This window comes from Xylocopa sonorina, chromosome 3, assembly GCF_050948175.1.
Source record: "Xylocopa sonorina isolate GNS202 chromosome 3, iyXylSono1_principal, whole genome shotgun sequence".
NCBI classification, from domain to species: Eukaryota; Metazoa; Arthropoda; class Insecta; order Hymenoptera; family Apidae; genus Xylocopa; species Xylocopa sonorina.
The window spans coordinates 9,792,655-9,811,865 of NC_135195.1; the positions used below are offsets into that span (position 1 = coordinate 9,792,655).

A 19,211-nucleotide genomic window follows, 5' to 3' on the forward strand; every position below is an offset into this window, starting at 1 on the left:
TATCGCCGAGTGGAGTGAAAAAAAAAAAACGTCAGCTCGAGCATTCGATGGAGAATCCCTTAGCGAGAGAAGTTGCCTTAGCGTAGGTTGCGTTGTTCAACTTGACGAAGAATGTTTTTAAAGCTGTCGGGACCGATTCTAAGGAGCACGTGCGTGTACTTTGACAATTCCAGAGGAGAGTCTGTAGACATTTATATTGTACTTTTGTGTCGGCAGGTTCGTCTTTGTTTTTCTTGAATTATATCATTAAATTGAAGAGCTCTATTTTTGTACGTAGGAAAGAGTCATATTATTTTTAATTTCCGTATTTCTATGAAATCGATTTTGGTATTACGTATGCAACTGGCCAATGATAAAAGATTTAGTGGGTACGTGTAGTATGCACGTATATACATGCCTACAATTGCGTGATGAAATCGATAAGATACCGTAACATGCATGTGCCTTCCTCGATAATGGCTCACTGAAATGAGCACAGAATACCTGTCTTCCCCAACAGGTATATTTTCCCTTACCAACGCTTCGTTTTATTCCCTACTCTTCATTCTTATTCTCTACTCCGATCAGTCGATGCTTCGCCCTCGCGAAAGAGCGCACGCAATTTAAATACGCAGTCCCTATCACAAGTCGAGAGACGAAGAATCCTCATGCTCAAGGTTATTTCCACCGGAGTGCAGCTCCTCCGTGAAGACACTTTTAACATTTTACAGCAACCGGTATGACGCAGCAGAGTTGCTTTAAAGAGGTAAAGAGGGTGAGAAGAGGAGAAGAGAGGGGCGCGTCGTTCATCGGAGAATCCTCGACGATCCACCGTGATAAGGCGCGATAACGTATTGGATTTACGCGTCACGTAAATATTATCTCTAATATAGCCCGGGTTATAAATAACAGGCAGGCATCATCGTGGCCTCACCGCGTCCTCGCGTTTTCGTCCCCTCGCGACGCGTTTTCATACCATTGAGGGGCGCGCCACGGGGGAAAAATATAGGGTGGAAAGTATCCCATTAACGCGGTGCAGGCGAGTACGCGGGCGCACACACCGTTCGCCGCGCGTTGCACGTGCACCAGACAGACGGGTGGAGAACGGGCACAATGGTGCACGCGAGTAGCGGCACAATGTCGACGAGAACACCGACAAGAACTTCTCGTCTGGTATTCATACGTAGACGCCTATTGTCTCGAGTTGTTCGAAGGTAAAAGACATCACGCGCAACTTCGTATAACGCGGCCTGGGATACTATAGGCACCGCGCGTTTTCCATGGAATTCGTCGCTCCTCGAGCATCATTTGCCGCCAGCACCCCGCGAAGGAAGCCGTCCGCCCCCTCGTTCAGCGTTGCCTCGCGCCGTCGTGCTTTTTAGTTTATCACGTTTCGGCAACGCTTCCGTTTTGTCCGCGTTACTTCGTGCTAGCCTCGAGGTAGACGGTGGGTAAGCTGCTTTGATGGACCATGCTTTTATATCTTTCGCAACGTGGTGGGAGACTCGAAATAAATTAAAAGAAAAAGTAAGAAAACGGAAAGGGGGAAGCAAAGGATAAGGATCGGATGTACTTTGCTCTTGTGATACTTTCTTTTTTGGTGGGTTGCGTTGTAAAATGTATCAAGTATTTATGCGCAGATACGCCGTGAGCATAACTGTATAAGAAGAGCCGCGAAGTACAAAATTTACCAGCGTTGCCTGAAGCATGTTTTATTATCATTTTTTTATGCTCTCTATTATCGCCCAAGATATTTCGTGCTCGAGAAACTGTTTAAAACGCGAAGAGGAGAATAATTAGAGGACAGAAATTGAAGCGAAATTGTTTAATACAATTTGGCAGTTTTTCATTGGTGGTTCGCCTGCTTATGAATTGATGGGAATGGAACGGGTCATCGTTTACCTCCGTTTCAGGACAAAACCTGACCAGCTACAATTGTTTCACGAGCCACCTATAGTCGCAAAGTAAATTTATTAATTATGAGCAATCGTGGATTCCCGGGTTCTATAGTTCTAAAGGGAATTCAACTGTTTCATTGTGCCATTGTTCCCTCTCCGCTGGACGGACAGGTCAACGTTCTGGAAAGTCATTCATTTTAGCGTGAGCAAACAAATCCGCGAACTTTGTTTTACTCACAGAGAGTATATATGATGATAAAGTTAGTAAACAAAAACTCGATCGATCTTTACGTGTCAACCCCCACGAACAAATTCCCTGAGCAACTTTCGATTTGGCCAAGAATAATTATTCGCGTCCCAGTTTGAACAGGATGCTCTTTACTTATGTAACGAGCATTTGTGGCTGCAATTATGCATCTACTCTTCATTCCTCTTGTAATAGCCGATAGATTTCTTCGACAGCAAGAAATTTGCAATATTTATTCAACCTACACCGAACGTTCTTCTAATTTTCTTATCAATTTGAAAGGGATGCCGTAGACATGAAGTTTTATAAAATCCTCTTGTGCTGGTATGTTTGCACTTTATTTTGCCTTTCATCCAACCCCTTTGATCTTACGCCACCTGAATAGTTGCGCTTCCTACGCGAGCTGTCCTGAAATTACGTATGAATATTTAAACACGTTTGATTTTGCTGTACACGCTGCTCTTCTGTTCGATTTCATGATTTCAGACTCGGTTTAATACCAAACAGGACTTTTCCCGCGGTTTTCCCGTTGCATATTGGGTTTCAATCGCGTCTGGCTGAATGCCAGCCCGTGGAGATATGAAATGGCATCGCGCACGATGGGCCGAGGGTATTTTTAAGTGGCCAGGGGAGTAATTAATTTCTGAAAGAAAAGGTAATTAAGCGATATGCACCTGTTGGCAGTAGCCGTCGTCCGTTGGTCACGAACTTTGAATACCGAGACGTGACAGCGGGCCGACCGTGTACGAGGGTGTTTGAAATTATTAACTTTCTCGCCGGGTCAACCGGGGGTGTAGTTGCACGCCCAAGATTTTTCACGGCACCCATGAATTTTTATGCGTCCGCACTGTGGCGGAACAACGTTCAACGAGGAGGAGTTTCACGTTCCCCTTTTAATCGATACCGGTCCCATTCCGCTCTTATATTTTTGGTACCAGCCGACCAGTAAGCTGTTGAATTATTGATACACTAAAAGTCGCGTGTTTTTTCGTTAAACCCGCCCAAACGTAGATAATATAATGCAAATTGCTAAAGTCTAAAATTACAGCCATCGCGTTTAACGAACACGCTAATCCCTTCTCTTTTTGTAAGTCGCAAATCATACGTGGCGACTTTTCTCGTTTAATACTTCATAGTAAAAAGTTCTTTTATAATGTTTGTTTACGTTGTTGTTTTTTTAAAGCAAATTACACTCTGAAATACCAGAAAACTCGTCTAACAATTATAGGGTACCAAATCGATGTTACTGATACTAAAAGTTCCATGTTTTTTCCGTTTAACCTGAAAAAAACGGCCACGATACAGCGCAGATTGCGAGAGCGTAAAATGCAACAACCATCGCGTTTAATGAACACGCCAATTTCCCTTCCGTTCGTATCGTTGTTGTACATGCGTGCATTCTATATTGAGCGACCTGCATACATGATTAACGTTAAAAAAATGTAATGCCAGTAACGAATCGATGGAGGCCGAACGGAACGACGGTGTGTTTCCATGCACCAGTGAAATTACCATTTCCCAGAAACGTACTACTTCTATGCGTCCAGGTTGACCTGTTACTGTATCTAAAGGGCGCATTACGTGCAGCCAGGAGCGAGCAATCGCGTTAACGTAGAAAAATTAGTACCAAGATCCTTCCGTGTCCCGGTTCCTTCGCTGAAACGCGCCACGTTACGTTAACGAATAGTACGGGACTGCAACCGCATTTGTTCCACCGTCACAGAAGATGGAACGATTCCTTCATCGTCTAGGAAACGAGTTCCATGGTTGAGAGTCTAAGTTTTCCACGCGTATTACGAAAATAATTCCAACACTAACGAGTTAGAAAAATACTGCGATACAACACTGTACGTGTTATTTATTAGAAACGATTTTTCATTTCGCAACGATAAACGAAACGCAATATTTTCCCGCGACGACGAGGGACAAACGCGTTGTTTTCCGCTTGACAAATGGAGCCACCTACCTTTGAAGGCGTGCTTCATAACGCACGCCGCTGCGACACCTCTTTTCACGTACGAAGCAACTTTTGCCGTCTACAAATTGTTCTCGCGCACCTTCGTGGTTTTCCACCTCATAGATCTCGACGCGATAGCGGGGTTAAAAAAAAACTGTCTGCGCCTACACCGAAATGTGCGGCGTAATCGATGCTTCGCGGCTGGAGGTCTTCACCCCCCGTGCGAAGGGTGGAAGATCCCCGTTACCGGCTCGCGGAGCCGTTAACGAGAACACTTTTTCGCATGACGGAATAAATACGAGCGATTATAGTACGACGGTCGCGTGTCTGCCGCGGGAACTTCGGTGAAGCCATTCTTGTGTATCGCGGTTAACCTTAGGCCAGTTACTCGTTCGTATTGTCTGGCATTTATTAGTACAGGTCATTGCTTTAAATCTCAGTTGGTTCGTTAGAACCTTGTCTCACGCACAGCTACCGGAGGTGAGCGCCAACTCACGGCACGTCACTGGCACGAGCTTGCTCAACAGGGGTAACTGTACGGGTCGTTTCGTGACCTTTTCGTTAGGGTTCTGTTGAAAAACGACCGATACAGAGGCAGCGTGTGATCCACGTGTTAGAGACTTATTTGCGTTGCGTCTATGGGCAATGGTTCGATTCGTTACGTATTTATTAAGCGGCTGTTAAAGGGGATTCGTATTGTGTATGCAAAGTGTTCTTGAATAGTGAATGGTGAATGAAAACTTGCTGATTCTTAATCTGAATTTCGGTTTAGCGTATTGCTCGCGACTAATTATGATACATTGTTCTTCGGTCACACGATCGATGTTATAACTTACACGCGGATAATGCTTGGGCTGTTTGACCTAGAGGTCTCTTTGAATCTTATTAGCTCCAGTCGTGCCGACAGTCCGGCTGGTGTTCGATAAAACGTGTTGAAACAACACGGTTGCAATGGCCTACTGGCAGTATAATCTCACGAAACATTCTCGTGTTCAATGCTACACTCTAACGATCATTAATTAACGTATTTCCATGAAAACTATGTTACTCGTACGTGAGGTAGCGTTTCACCTAGTAAGATATCGACTTTGCCGCGAGAACAGAGCAAGGTGGCTTGCAACAGCTCGAAAAGTTACAATTTTGTAGAACGATCCTCGAGACGGAATTAGGTTTTGGTATGAAGTGCCAGGCATAGCGGCTGATAAATCTTCATCCCCGTACGTTTGCGGAACTTGGTTGCCTCGACTACAACATTCATGATTCAATCTCAGAAAATGGTAAAGTTCAAGGGGTTGGCTGCGCTTAGCCGCTGACTATTATATTTACGTAGCACCCCGTGTCATTTGTAGCCGGTTTTCAACAGGTAACAAGAGTAACTCGGAAATTCTACCACAGCCTTGCGTCTGATATACGACGTACTGTACTACATATGAATGTCAGCTAAGTAGACAGTCGGCTAAATACAAGCGACTCGATATTCCAATATCGCAAAACTTGAACGATTGAGGCGCGAGTAACTTCGTTAGCTGTAATCTCGAAGCAAACTTTCCGGGGTTGAAATAATCGTAACGCTGACGGTTTCATAAAGCATTGATCCGTTTCACTGAGAACGCTGCGCGAGCGTCGTCAGATACGAGTGACGTTAACTTTTACTTGCTCACGACCACGTGCTACGCATGTGTGACATTGGACTTTCAGAGCAGAACCATCGTCGCGTTTTACACACGCGTGACACTTGTATCGAACGTGTCAATGGGACGTTAGCTTCCTCCCTTTCTGCCAATAGCGAAGCAGTTGGTCAAGTGCGTTTTATATGTCGTTACCGAAGCTTTCGTCGGAAGAAATTCAATTCCCTTCTCGTGTTCGAAAAGCTTGTATTAGATGCGTCTAGCTGCGCGTGGTTCTATCTATCTACCAGGTCTGTAAATGCATATATGGAAGCCGTTTCAAGGCGAGCTCATTGTCGTTGAAGTGTCACACGTGAATTGCGGCGAATTGATTTATTCAGATAGTGGATGCTCAATGGAAAATCGTGGAACGACGAAATCGAATTTACCAGGCACCCAACTTCAATTTCCGCAGATGTGTCTTTGGCATCATGATGCATTTAAAAGTGACTGTCTATTTTTGTGCCTGATGGTAGTCATATACATTCTCAAACAGGTTCCCAAAGAAAGAGGGAATATTTTCAGCCTTCTTTTTCACGATACTTATTTTGTACTATATTCCCTATTGTTTGTTATCATAAAATGTTGTCACAAACATTTTTTCTTGTTGCGCTAGTCTTTCTTATCGATATATCGTTATACGTTATTTACTGTAAACGTTCACGTCACAAAATTACAAAGAGGGTAATTACTCGACACTCTATTTGTCCGCCTTTGTGGAATTTTAAAGTTTCGCGTGACAATGGAATTGCTAATTAAGCTCAAATAAGAAAATGGCATTATGCCTGCTAACGAATGCGCGACGACAGTAAAGCGACATAAATGACTTTGTATAAACATAATATTTGCCGTATCTCGGTCGTATCGTTTCCCATCTCTGCTCAATCAACGCACCCCCGTCTCAGCCGGGACGAAATTACCCATCGACTCGTCCCTGTTTGATAAATAAGTGGAATAACCCAGTTTCGTTTTAATTATTTCGAAAGTCCAACTGCGTGCGTATGCTTTTAACCGAACCAACGCTCGGTTTAATTCCATTTATGGACCCACCCTGACGAGAACGTAGCTGATACGTTGATTTAACGAAATTAAGCGGTCCGCGAAAACTGTTAACATCGTCTCTTACCGGTGTCCTGTAAACAACTGCCAAACATCAATTGGGATCATTGATTCACACGCTGTCTCTTTCTGTTTCAGTAAAGAAGGCGCGGTTCGTCTGCGAGGAAGGTTTGTATCCTTTGAAAAAACCGAAAGAAGAAGAGCACAATTGGAATTCTAAACGTGGAACAACCAAGAAACCCCAGACCAAGCACAAGCAAACCTGTGCTGGAACCACTCAGAAATAGTACGTGTACTGGTTGGAGCGTTCTACCAGACAGTTCCTCTTATGCGCTGTGATGTCAGATCTGGCACAGATTTTAAGAAGTCGGAGTAAGAAGAAAATACGGAGTGTAATAGAAAATTCCGCTTGAGACTTGAAATTACCTCGCGTATACGCTGGTTAATGGTGACAGTCTATGGGTCGATGCAATGCAATGCGGGTAATTGCCCTGTGAGCAACTATATATGTATATTATAGCATATCGTTACACGTCGCAAAGTCTTATAGACTTCTGCTATTAACGCACGTGTACACTAAAGTTCGATAGAAACTTTGTAAAACGTATTAATGCGATAACAAGACGACAATCCGACACACAGCAGTGGGAATCGTGCGAAATGTCAATGATCCTAGTTACAACTCCGACAAGACCTGTTCTTTCCACGAGTCGAAGTTTACGATCATGCTATTTGGCTGTGTCTCGTTGTACATACACAGCCTGTAAGGCGCCAAAGAACATTGCCAGCAGATCAAGAGATTGCCAGTGCCTGGTCTAGGAGTTCCTGGCTGATCCAAGTGATTTACACGAGCGTGGCGCAAATTCGCGTACGAAACCGTCAACGATTCCGTCGTCTTCGTTCCGATTGTTCGAGTCGAAGGAAAAAATTGAAATCGAAACGGATACTTCCATGGAACGAACTCCTTACTCACGCTCCAGTTCTGAGGTCCGCGCAAAATTTGTAGCACTCCGATTGGAACGGTTCCAAGTTAAAGGTTATGCGACTCCTCAACCGGAATATCGCGATGCTCCGTTCATGCCGAAATAATTTTTCCACGGAGATCCTTCGCGGCGACGCGACGCTACGAATGCCAGTTTCTTCGAAACGCACCCCGTTTCTACCCCGTATCTACCCCGCGTTGTTTTCGAACACGCCAGCGAACCTTTCCAACACGCGAACGAGATATGCTCCAGTTCGCACGGACTTCTGCTTCACGTCAGCTAGCTCGTAATCGTCGATCAACGAAATTGTTCGCCACGAACCTCTAAGTAGTGTCCTTGATTGACACGATCGTTTGTTTCGACTCATTAGCGTTGTTTGCTTGCTAAGACGAGTTCATTTCGCGTAGCCAGTATTTCAGGAAAGGAGTTCAGCGTTCTAGGAATCGCTAATGACAGAGACGTACATATGCCATAACGAGTTGGTACGAGTCACGGCATTCGTTGAAAATGCTTGAGCACTGACGCTCGAAACGCTGAAAAGTTTCCTATCCATAGCTTAAATCGTGCCATTTCTCGTTTAAAAATTCCACGCGCTTCTCTGAACACGACGGTTACGTTTAACCGATTCACGTTAGTAGGAGGCGGTAGTTTTTGTCAACTAACGCGAAACAATTTACCACTGTGCAAGTTAAGATTAACCGCGTTACTTGTTACGAACGGTCACAATTTCTGGCGTTGCATGCGTCGTTCAAAGCCAGACAACTTCTACGAACAAGAGCAGTCTCTTACATACAAGTACGTGCGCCGTTTACGTTTAAACTTTTGAAATCGTAGTAATTTCCTGCTACGGCTGGATGGTTTGCCTCTCGCCGTGCTTCGCGGTATTCTCCCGCGACAGATAAAAGCCTCGATACTTTCAGTAACTTCGCATTCATGCCGCGCGTCTTTCTATGTCCTGTAAATGACGGCACGCGTGCTGCCGAGCGAGTTATATCAATGAGAATTACTTTCTATGCTGCGAGCCACGTGTAACGGCGAGAACAATATTCCGCATTCATACCCTGGCCTTGATCGAAGGTCATTCCTCAGCCAGCCTTCTCTGATTCAATAACGTTTTATCGTAAAAAGTTATTGGTTTGTTCTGAATATTCTGCGATGTGAATGAATATTCCGTATAGTACAGCGGGAATCCGGAATTGTTCGAAACTTTTGGTATCAGAGTTCAGCTATGTCCTTTGCATCGAATCCGCCTGGAAGTGGCTGTAAATCAGCTTTCAAGAGCGCATCGTACTTTAAATGAAGCGTTACTTTCCAATTTCTTTCTCCTGATCGTTGAGTTTTAAAGTCGGAAATTGAGGCTCAATATGATTACGCTGATCTCGAGAAAAAAGAAGCGTAAGCATCTTTCGTGGCCCTCCGATTAACCATACGCTCACCCTCGATGCGCGAACATGGACTGTCTTTAAGCGCTGCGATGACAGGCAATATATCATGCAAATCAGGCTGAAGCATTCTTCGGTGGTGACGGCGTGCCACCGGAAACGCGACGATTTCCACACGGAACAAGACGGTAACAACAGTTTCAATTATGCGAAACGGTCCATGCTTCAGCTCGTACGTTCCAGTGGAGCGACAGGGTCGGTCTCGCTTTGATTCATTTACTGCAGGCTGTTTCGATTTTTCCATTCTAAAAGTGGCCAATGTTAAAATCCATTAGGTCTTAACACGGTCGCCCTAAACTGAATTATTCATATCGCTAATAATGCAATATTTTACGCGATATTTTATTATATCTACAGCAAGAAATAATTATATTCCATCTCCCTTAGTTGCCTAAATTAAATATTGGCTTGGCGTTTAATTCATTCAGTTAACTCGAACGGGTCACTGTATCACGAAAATGGCCATATCTCGTATCTAATGGATCCCATTAACATGTCCATCATTTGCTCTGCACAGGTGTCGTATCTCGTTTCGTAGTCGTAAATCTTACCATTCAACCCGTTCTTCCGTTCACCTACTCGTCGCTACGAGTATTAAGTAAAAAAATCGGTAGCAAGGCACGAGCGAGCGTGCTGGCGCAACGCGAAATGTCGATGTCCGTTCCTCGTGTGCGTTGGAGGCACACATCGAGGGTCGTAAACCTGGCACGTGGGCTTTTTTTCGCTAGTTATCGGGAGCCAGCAGTCGGAATATGCATGCGCGCACGGACAGCGTCGGTTCGAAGCTTACGGGAGCTTTACGGTTCGTCTGCGCCGTTACCCAGACGCACGGACAGGGGACGAAAGACCGTTCGTATCCTTGGTTAAATCGAGAAACGATCCCGCTTCCTACGAGAGACTGTTGCGATTCTATATATCCCTGGCGTAGGTACGCGTGTCCCTCCACGGCCTGTTATCGATTCAACGTCAGCTTATAAATGTTCCGTGTCGCCATGGGTTGTCAGACGGGTCAGGCTTCGAAAGGTTATCGGCGAAATATCGCCTCGCGTACGATAATAGTCCGTTCCTCTCTAATTATGGAGAGAAGAACACTTGGCGCTGGTCCGCTGGCTGGATGACATGAATAACTTTTTAATTGTCCCGCGACGGAGCGACATTCGATGGAAACGTAACGAACTGCGATCTCGCGTTTCGCGTTGCGACAAAAACCCTCGTCGCCATGAAAATGTATTATTATTTTCCGCGTTCAAGTACAAACGCGTGCCGTGTTGTTGCGATAATTAAAAGATTTTTTAATTATCGCTTCCAGCTGGTTTCGAATTTTGAATCTTCGCAGGAAGAGGTTCAGACACTCGATGGACGTCGTTAAATGCTTCTAAAATTGTACAGCAGATATTTTGATACAAACGTGCACGATGTCGTTAAACGTTCCAAGCGTGTCCGAGTACCCTTCGACGAATCGAAACGATCCCTTTTTTTTATCACGACCTATGCCCCAGCCTACGCGAGCTGACATTCCAGGACGTGCCGTGACACCGTTGTAACGTTACCCGCTCGAGCCGCGTTTAATTTATCGGTAGCGCGGGATAAATCTGAGCTTATCCGATCGTAAATAATTTCCGCGCGCGTTACACCGCGGCCGCTTCTCATGGCGTGTATTTATCAACGTCAACATTTCCATTTCCGCGAGACAGATTTCTTTTACGAGGCGGCGTGGCAATCGAAGTCGCGGAACCCTGGTCCGGCCGTGATCGTTGCGCCCCGCTCGTGGAAACAATCCGGCGGAATTACCGATTCAGACCGATTGACAACGATTTCAGCGGAGCAATTCAACTCCTACGTAACACTGAAGCTGCAGAACGTGAAGTCGACGACAGTCACGGTGAAAGGGGCCAATCCATGCTGGGAGCAAGACTTTCTTTTGTAAGTACGCGAACCCATCGCTAAGCGAGGGTGGGTATATTCGCTCGGATTCGATCCGACAAATTTTTTGCTCTTTCTTTTATTCTTGTCGTCTTCCGTTAGTGCGAGGATTCTAAAATTCCCCCTTTGAAAAAATTTTATCAAAGTTTTAAGTATTAACGAAGTTACGCAGCTTCGAAGGCAAGCAGGGGGTGCTAAAGTTTGAACGCGATTTTCCGGGAACTACAGTTTTTCAAACCGGTTGACGTGATTTCCCGGAAACTGGCCAGCTGCTTAACTTCGAGTTACTCGTAGCGTATCCGAATATTTTGAATTTTTTAATTTTACCGAATAATATTAATTTTCAGTAAGAGTTGCAAATATTGATAGCGTATCAGTGAATCGATACATAATAGCAGAATCATGTAGCTTCCTCAGTAGTACTAGAAATTCGTAGGAACGTTCAAGCGAATATACCCCCAAGGGGTATACTAGGGGATGGCAAGTTAACGTAGAGATTCGGCGGTCGCGTCTGAATTTAGATTGTTTCTCGTGACTCCGTTTCACCCCTGCGAGGGTAGAACAGGTAAAGCAGAGGGAAACGGCGGACCATTTCAATCTCGAATTTAAATTTCGAGTTCGAAGTTCACGATCCATGGTACATCCTCGTTCAGTTCGTCGCGTTCCCGCGAACGAATATTTCCATCGACGACGGTAATACCCGGTGGGCAGCGTTGAATAAAAATGATAAGAGAGTCGCGAGAAATCGACGAGGTCCGGAGTGTGCGCGTTATCGGGCGACGTTCATTACTGAGCTTGCGTCGAGGCTCGGAGAACGTGGAGTTCCGCGATCGACTATCGAACCCCCTTAAGAGGTAATCCGATCCGTAGTTGATATACAAATAGGTGCTTAGCTCGCAGAATAGAATAGGACGATTAGCTAATCGCGAGTTGTGTCTCGCGTTTAAATCCCACCCTCCTCATTTTCTACCCGTTTCCACCCCTTTTTCGTTCCTGCCTCTTTCATCTTCTAATTTCGTTCTTTCCACGACACCCCCGGTGTGATATTTTCCGTTCGAGTATCGATCTCTGGCGCCACTCGCTTGTTCGCGCGTCGACAAAAGCGAGCTTCATTTTTTACCGCCCGATACTAGGGTACAGCCAGGCTTTGCAATAATTTCGTCGACGCCCTTTACCAGACGAGTTTTATCATTCTTTCATTATCAGCCGGAGTGGGAAAGCGTGCGCCGCGGATTCTGATCCAGGCTTATTTATAAAAAGGGGGCGTTGGTAGATGGAATATTCAAGTATTTGCGGTCGCGCTTTATTATTAGCGGGATTTTTATACGTCTCCCTCTGGCAACAGCTTTATTCACGGGAAAGTTGGCTTCCTCAATGAAAGGTCGCGCGACGTAATTTTATTTTCCATGTCGAGCAGACCTCGATGGAAATTCATTCAAAAAACCTCTGTTTCGAAACCTAGCTCCCGACGATGTCGTACTAGCTTTTAGTCACCTCGAGGATTGCTCGTTAAACATATCATAAATTTGCAGTAGCGTACGGAACGTGAGAGCAAGAGTCGAGTGAGAGATTCGCGAAACAGAGTCCCCTGTAAATCGGAATGGTTGTATGCGAAATGGAATAGTACGAGAAAAGAAAATCTGCCTGTCAACGGGTAAAATTAATAGCGCGGCGGACGGGTAAAAATTATGGAAATTCCGAATGAAATCGCGACGACAAGCGGTGTCTTTTCAGGGGGAGAACTTTTGACGTCGAATCCCTTACTCGACTCCGGCTGGTCCGTGTACGCGAAGAAAGCTCGCGGTCGTTTTTCCGTTTGTACGTGTCTTAGTGTAGGTTTCTAAAGACGAATGAGGTCTATCACGTTGTGCCAAGTTATGCAACGTTATGAGCGTGATCCGCGTTTCCGCTCGAAGACGCGTATTGTTCGCGTTACGTGAATTCAAGATACGAGGAAGAACGGGAACGAGCAGTTCCAATAGTTAGTTTTACTTTCCTGTTTGTTCTTACTTTTTCAAATAAAAAACTGTACAATTGATTCTAATTTTATTTTAGATCGACTATCATCGATCTCGATAGAAGTTCGATCACGTAGGAATCTTTCAAATCAATTTCTGTGAATAACATATTAAAAATAATTAATGTTTCACATCGTTAATTCTTCAGTACAAACTACGTATTTGAACATAAAATTTGAATAAGTTGGCGACACGAAGAATACACTATCGTTCGATCGTCTAGGATGCATGTCTAAACGAGGCAATCGTTCGAACCGTGGCGGTAGGAAATAGGTGAATTTGGATCTTAGCTTTCCGAAATATCCTGACCGGCGCCGCTAAATTCTCTCTTGGCAAGTTACGAGCCTTTAACCTACTTTCTCTTTGACGCCAGTTTACGTACGTCCGGACCACATTTAAATCGTATTTATTTAACCCGTGACGAGAGAAATAACCGTCCACGAATAAAAATCTCGAGGATGTACCAACCAGTTTCTCTCCGTTTAGAGAAACTGTAATGCATCGATTACGCTAATAACGCTGCACTAAAACTTCTATCCGTGCCTCTCTCTACGAGAGATTATTTTTAAAATCTAATAACCATAATGAAATCTAAGTAAGTCCAATTTAGTACAAGCGTAAGAATATTGGAAATGCTAAGTCATTACATAAGTAGCATGTTATTTCAGAGCCCAGTTTCAGTGGACGAGTCATATTTCGACAGTCATTGAAGGGAATTATTTCTCGTCTTCCAGATGACAGCCTTTTAATCCAAATTTCTCGTTCTTTGAGTGAAAATAAATTGTCTCAGTCGCTTAGAGAGAGAGAGGTGCAGATAGTGAAAGGGACACAGGCAGAACTTTGTTTCGTTATTTAACGCGAAATAACAGTTTCGAAATGTTGAAAGCACCTTTTGACAGCTGTTGACATTTACAACCTGTTCTCTCCCTCAAACTTTCGAAACAGTTTTTCTATCGGTGTACAGCCCTTTCTAAATCCCTGAAGCGTACAGAGCCACGAGCGAGTTACATCGAGAAACGTTTCTGTAATCTGTACAAACGATAAAAATATTATCTGGATGTACCTGTAAATTGCGAAGCTGATGCAATAAGTATCTCCAATACCGCACAAAGCGACAGTTGGTTACTGTCCGCGAAGTGACGTGAGCGTCGACGTTACTCTTATAAGCAGCAGGGTAGAGGAGAGGATCAGCCGATCGAGTAGCTGGATCGTGATTCGAATTCGAATCCCCTGTTTGTCAGATCGCCGTTCCAACTAATTAAGTTTTCCAGTCAGTCGGCGAATTGTTTCTTCCTAAGTCTAATGTTCTAGCTACCCCTCGTCCGGAATACCTGATCAATCCGTTAACAACGCAAACATAGAATCCCGATCCAACCCCTCTATCGACCCGTCTTCGATCTACCCTTTCGTCGCGAGCAATTCTGATCATATCGAATACAATGAAACGTGAATTGTTGTTCTGTTCCACAGCGAAACGAACCACTTGAACACGGGCCTTCTCGTCGAGGTCTGGTGCAAGGGTTTCCTGTGGGATCGTTTCTTGGGCTACTACTACGTCCCATTGTCAGAGGTGTCCTACATGAACGAGGTAACGTCTAAGCAGTCCTACGATACATCCAACGGCACCGTATCGACAGGGAAACAAGAACAACGACACATATCCTCTGACAGCATGCCCGACACGAACAGCAATACACAGCCACCAGACATCACCGACACGGTACACTAATTGATACGCGCAGCCTAGGCTAGATGTCTGCCTTATTGTTTGCTCGCCGCTGCCAGATTAATCCCTAAACGTGCATGCAATCGCGGCTGTCGTAGTTCGAAAACGCGCTGCGGTAAAATCACGATCGCACCCCCCCCGACGAGCGAGCTCGGTGGGCGTCTACGTATTATTCGGGGATCGATTAGAAAAGGCGCCTACCCCTGTCGACAGATTCCGTGCACGTGGCCGCATTTATCGCGATGTAACCGAGCCTCGTCTTAACGCGTGCGTCGACGTTATCGTGTACAACGAACGTGAGAACGTGAGAACGCGTGGCGGTCGAAAAGCAACCAGCCGAATGGCAAATGAACGGTTGCACGATGGTATATTGGTTGGGGTGGTAGCTTCAAGGACCAGTTTCGTAATGTCGGTGATTTATCGCGGGTACGTGTCGCTGATCTTTAACCAAGTGTTTCGCACGTTCTGCGCCGCTCGAACCATCGGTGCAGTATCTTCTAATCAGTATAGATTCAGGTCTGAGCAAGTGCGGGTGTGAAGTGGCGGGACTTCCAGCGACAAACGATTTCTACTCGCGTGGTTGCTTTGGATATATCGAAATTTGGGAATACAAGCGGTAGTTTTTCCGTTCTGAGATGTATTCGTCGATACCTTTGCGAGACGTACTGGAAGTGCGCTAGGAGAAGCGTAAGTGAAACGTATCAAGCATTCGAGCGCGTGAATCAGTAGTAATGGTCAATGATTCGTACTCCTTTGAAACCAATCTTTGATTGCAGATATCTCGACACGTATTCACTGCAGGCCTATTATGGCCTAGTACTTATTTACTTGGTTTTCAATGATCTTTCGATTTCCGTAAAAATATACAGGGTGTTTCTTTAGATTTACTTTGGATTTGGTGTTTCGTTGGATTTACAACGAATAGAGCTGCTTTTGAGATGCTTGTTGTCGCTGCGTATTATCCGCGTAACACAGATGAATTCAGCTTGATTACTTTTTTCGATTACACCGTGGAAAACGATTAACGAATGGGTTTGATAGCGTCTTTGTATACGATGTCCCTCGTACTTGTTAAAAGAGAATTAACCACTCCACAGGGAGCGGTATCTTCGCTCGTCTAGCGTTTACTAAGTAACTTGGAGCACGAGGGAATCGTATCTAAACAGACCTCGATGAGTACAGACAGCGGCAGTGCTTGAAAGGATCTTCGATTACACCTTTTTACGCGACGTTCAGCAATCTCATTCTCTCGAATCGGAGGGGTAGAATGATTCGACGCGTGTTTACACGTCGTCCTCGCGAAATGAAACCGATCCGCCGAGTGCTGTGTCGCCTCTCTAAAAGCGTCACGAATTTGCTATTCGTAACCACCCTCTACCTCTCCCGACCTCACCCCTCGTCGTTACTTTTCTAACGATTTCCCCGTGAACGGCGCGAGATCACGCTCTATTGGGCGTTAACTTTGCTCGATTTTGTAGCCGGAGAAGGAAAAAAGGAAGCGTGACAAAAACAGGGACACGGGATATACACGGCGTCGTGACATGTTTAAATGGCGTCGCGTGAGTGTAACTGATCGGGAAGGTTGCCCATAAAAATGCGGAGAGAGCAGTACGCGTGCAACGACCGGTTTGAAAAATCCCGTCGACGGATCGCGGACGCCGATACGTTCGTTCTTGTAGAAATATTTTACGCCGCTCTGCAGAAGGCTTGTAACAGTAAACATGCCATTATATGGAGGAACATGAAATTGTACGTAACATTTTATTTTTAGTCGCGCGAAGGAAGTTAGGTTTCTCTGATGTTTATGTCGGCACTTTTTCCGATCGATCGTGGCGAACACGAGAAACAGATGAAAACCGAATCAGAGTTTAATTGAATTTTAACAACCGGCATGTGAATTACAATGGACAGGTTGTTTGTATTTAGAACTCGTAACTGTTCCCACGATAGAATGCAGATCGATGGAAATGACGTATGATAATCTTTAACCTGCCGTGGTGCAATATGGTAACAAGTGGAATAAACGGTGCACCGTAGCGATACATATGCACGTTACAACACGTATGAAGTTTTAAAAGTCCAGTTGCAGTTATTGGTCGCTTATCACGGTTACTTGAAATTCATAACTCGAGAAGAAAATACGTCAGCTAGTTTTCTAAGCAATATTGGAACACAGAGAACAGTCACGAGCGACGCGTAATAATTACTTGAAACTGCCGAGCTGTCAGTCGTGCCTGCCCGCAATTAGACGTCGGATAACGGCGAATTATTCCCGACGTTTCACGGCAATCTTGCTGGGATCGATGGAAACGAACAACACGCCTGGCATGCAGGAAACGTAACGATATCGAGCGTGATTCGTTCCGCGTCGATCCGTTGCCCCGTCCCATCGAATATCGTGCGTCGACGTCGAGTGGATCCGATCGGAACGACTTGATATTCTCGCGAAGCTCGACGCACCAACCCATGGCCTGCACGCGAAATGAAACTGAAACGAGTGTTTACACGTCCGGCGAACATTCGAATCAATCGATGGAAGTGTGTAACGAGTTTTGGGTTAGCCTCCATGATGTCGTCAATGCGCCGGATTGGTCTGTGCATTGGTCCAAGCCGGTCGATAATGCGATTACCGGTGGACGCCGCTGTTTGTCTCCGTGGCCGTCGCGGTCGAGGAAATAAAATGTGGTATCTTGAAACTTCCGCACGAGGAAATCACCGGTTTCTGCTTGGTCGGAAATTAATTTGATCGGCAGGATGAGAGGAAAAAGAGAGAGAGAGAGAGAGAGAGAAAAAGAATGGGCACCTTCGATGTCTGATCGTCTATTTCTAACGTGTCGTTGATTTGTTGCGACAATGCAGAGACGAGCTCGCACACGTCGCTTTCGAGTAATCGAAAATTCGTTACGCGATTCTTAGGTAGAATACGCACGTGCAAATTGTTTGATTAGCGAGATCGAGGATTTTCTTAATTTCGTTTCATCCCAAACACGATTCTTCGGTAATTGGAGAGAGAAGATAGCATCGGATCTTTCAAACCCGATCTGTCTCGTTCCTATTCCGTAAAATTTCACCCTCTAGCTACTCTACATCGATGATTCGTATCGTTTCTTGTTAATTCGAGCGAGCAACGATAACGATCGTGCATGCAATTAGCCGATGTAAGTGCGCGTTCGCGACGTGGAGAATGCAATTTCCGGGTACACGCGTCCACTCGAACTCGTTCTTTCTCGCGATATTTGATTTCACTGGAAAATAAATTAATCAGCGGCGCGAGAACGCTGGCTGGGCAAATAAGCGGGTTTAGATTCGGAGATCGGGCTCGGGTGTTACGGGAATTCCATTTAGGAGGGCACAATGGCTTAAGTAATTGGCCTTTTCATCGTCGAAAATCACATCAACGTATCGCGTTACTGGTGAAACACGCCCGGCCGGTCCGTTTATACGCAGAGTCCGCTTTCACACCCGTATGCGACACAGGTGAACTCCGATAGCCTCTGACAAGCTTACATACCATCATAATCGATCCTAGAATTAGATTCCCCTCGTGTAATACCACGTACAACCCGATTGGTTGTCTATCGGGTTGGTCATCCCCATCCTTTTTCCATCCCTCGCACCGTTCCCTTCTACCGTCCCTTTAGAGCAAGACAGCGAAACGCTTCCGGTTTTTCGTTACTCTGGTCACAAGACTGTAATGCGAGAAATCAGTGTTCGCGCACGAGACGATCGACGTCTCGCGATCGTCGAGGCTGAAGTCGAAATTGCGAAAGAACGAAACGTCTGCACGCGAAGGGCTCTGTTTGCGGTCGGAGAAGTCGGCTCCCATTGTTCGCCAGGAAAATATCGGGTCCCTGGGCTCCCGGGCGACTGATCGATCCGATGCTCCCGGAAAGGAAAACGCTCGTTTCCGTGGAAATCGAATGGCCGTCTAATTGTTGTCGGATAAGTGTGAAAACCGTGCCCGACGATGGCCCCGGTGATTCGCGCCGCCGTCGATTTAAAATTCACGCGGCGATAATACGGTCGCTGTTCGATGATTAACGAGGGATGTTAACGACGCTCGGTGGACGTAATTTCACTTATCGCCCGGCACTGTCGGCTGTTTCTTCGTCCCGCGAAATGTATGGCCCAGGAAACTCGGCGATATCGATTTGCATATAAAGTAAGTTGGCCGCTACTTAGAAGTCGTATGACAAATTGCTCGTGTGGAGCTATTTTACGTGGCAAATGGATACGTTCTTTATAGCGTCGCGCGGAATGATTGTTTTCATGCGTCTCCGCGGTGAGGGAAGAAAACGTTACGCCTCTCTGG

At 45.5% G+C, this 19,211-nt stretch overlaps 1 protein-coding gene across 1 annotated transcript in view; it reads left to right on the forward strand.

The window, feature by feature from the left end:
• Positions 1-19,211, forward strand: part of LOC143422398 (phorbol ester/diacylglycerol-binding protein unc-13-like) — a 72,684-nt gene that overhangs the window by 16,033 nt on the left and 37,440 nt on the right. The window contains exons 2-4 of the mRNA XM_076892995.1: positions 6,946-6,975; positions 11,053-11,155; positions 14,644-14,893. Coding sequence (XP_076749110.1) covers positions 6,946-6,975; positions 11,053-11,155; positions 14,644-14,893 — 383 coding nt within the window. The remainder of the gene's footprint in view (positions 1-6,945; positions 6,976-11,052; positions 11,156-14,643; positions 14,894-19,211) is intronic.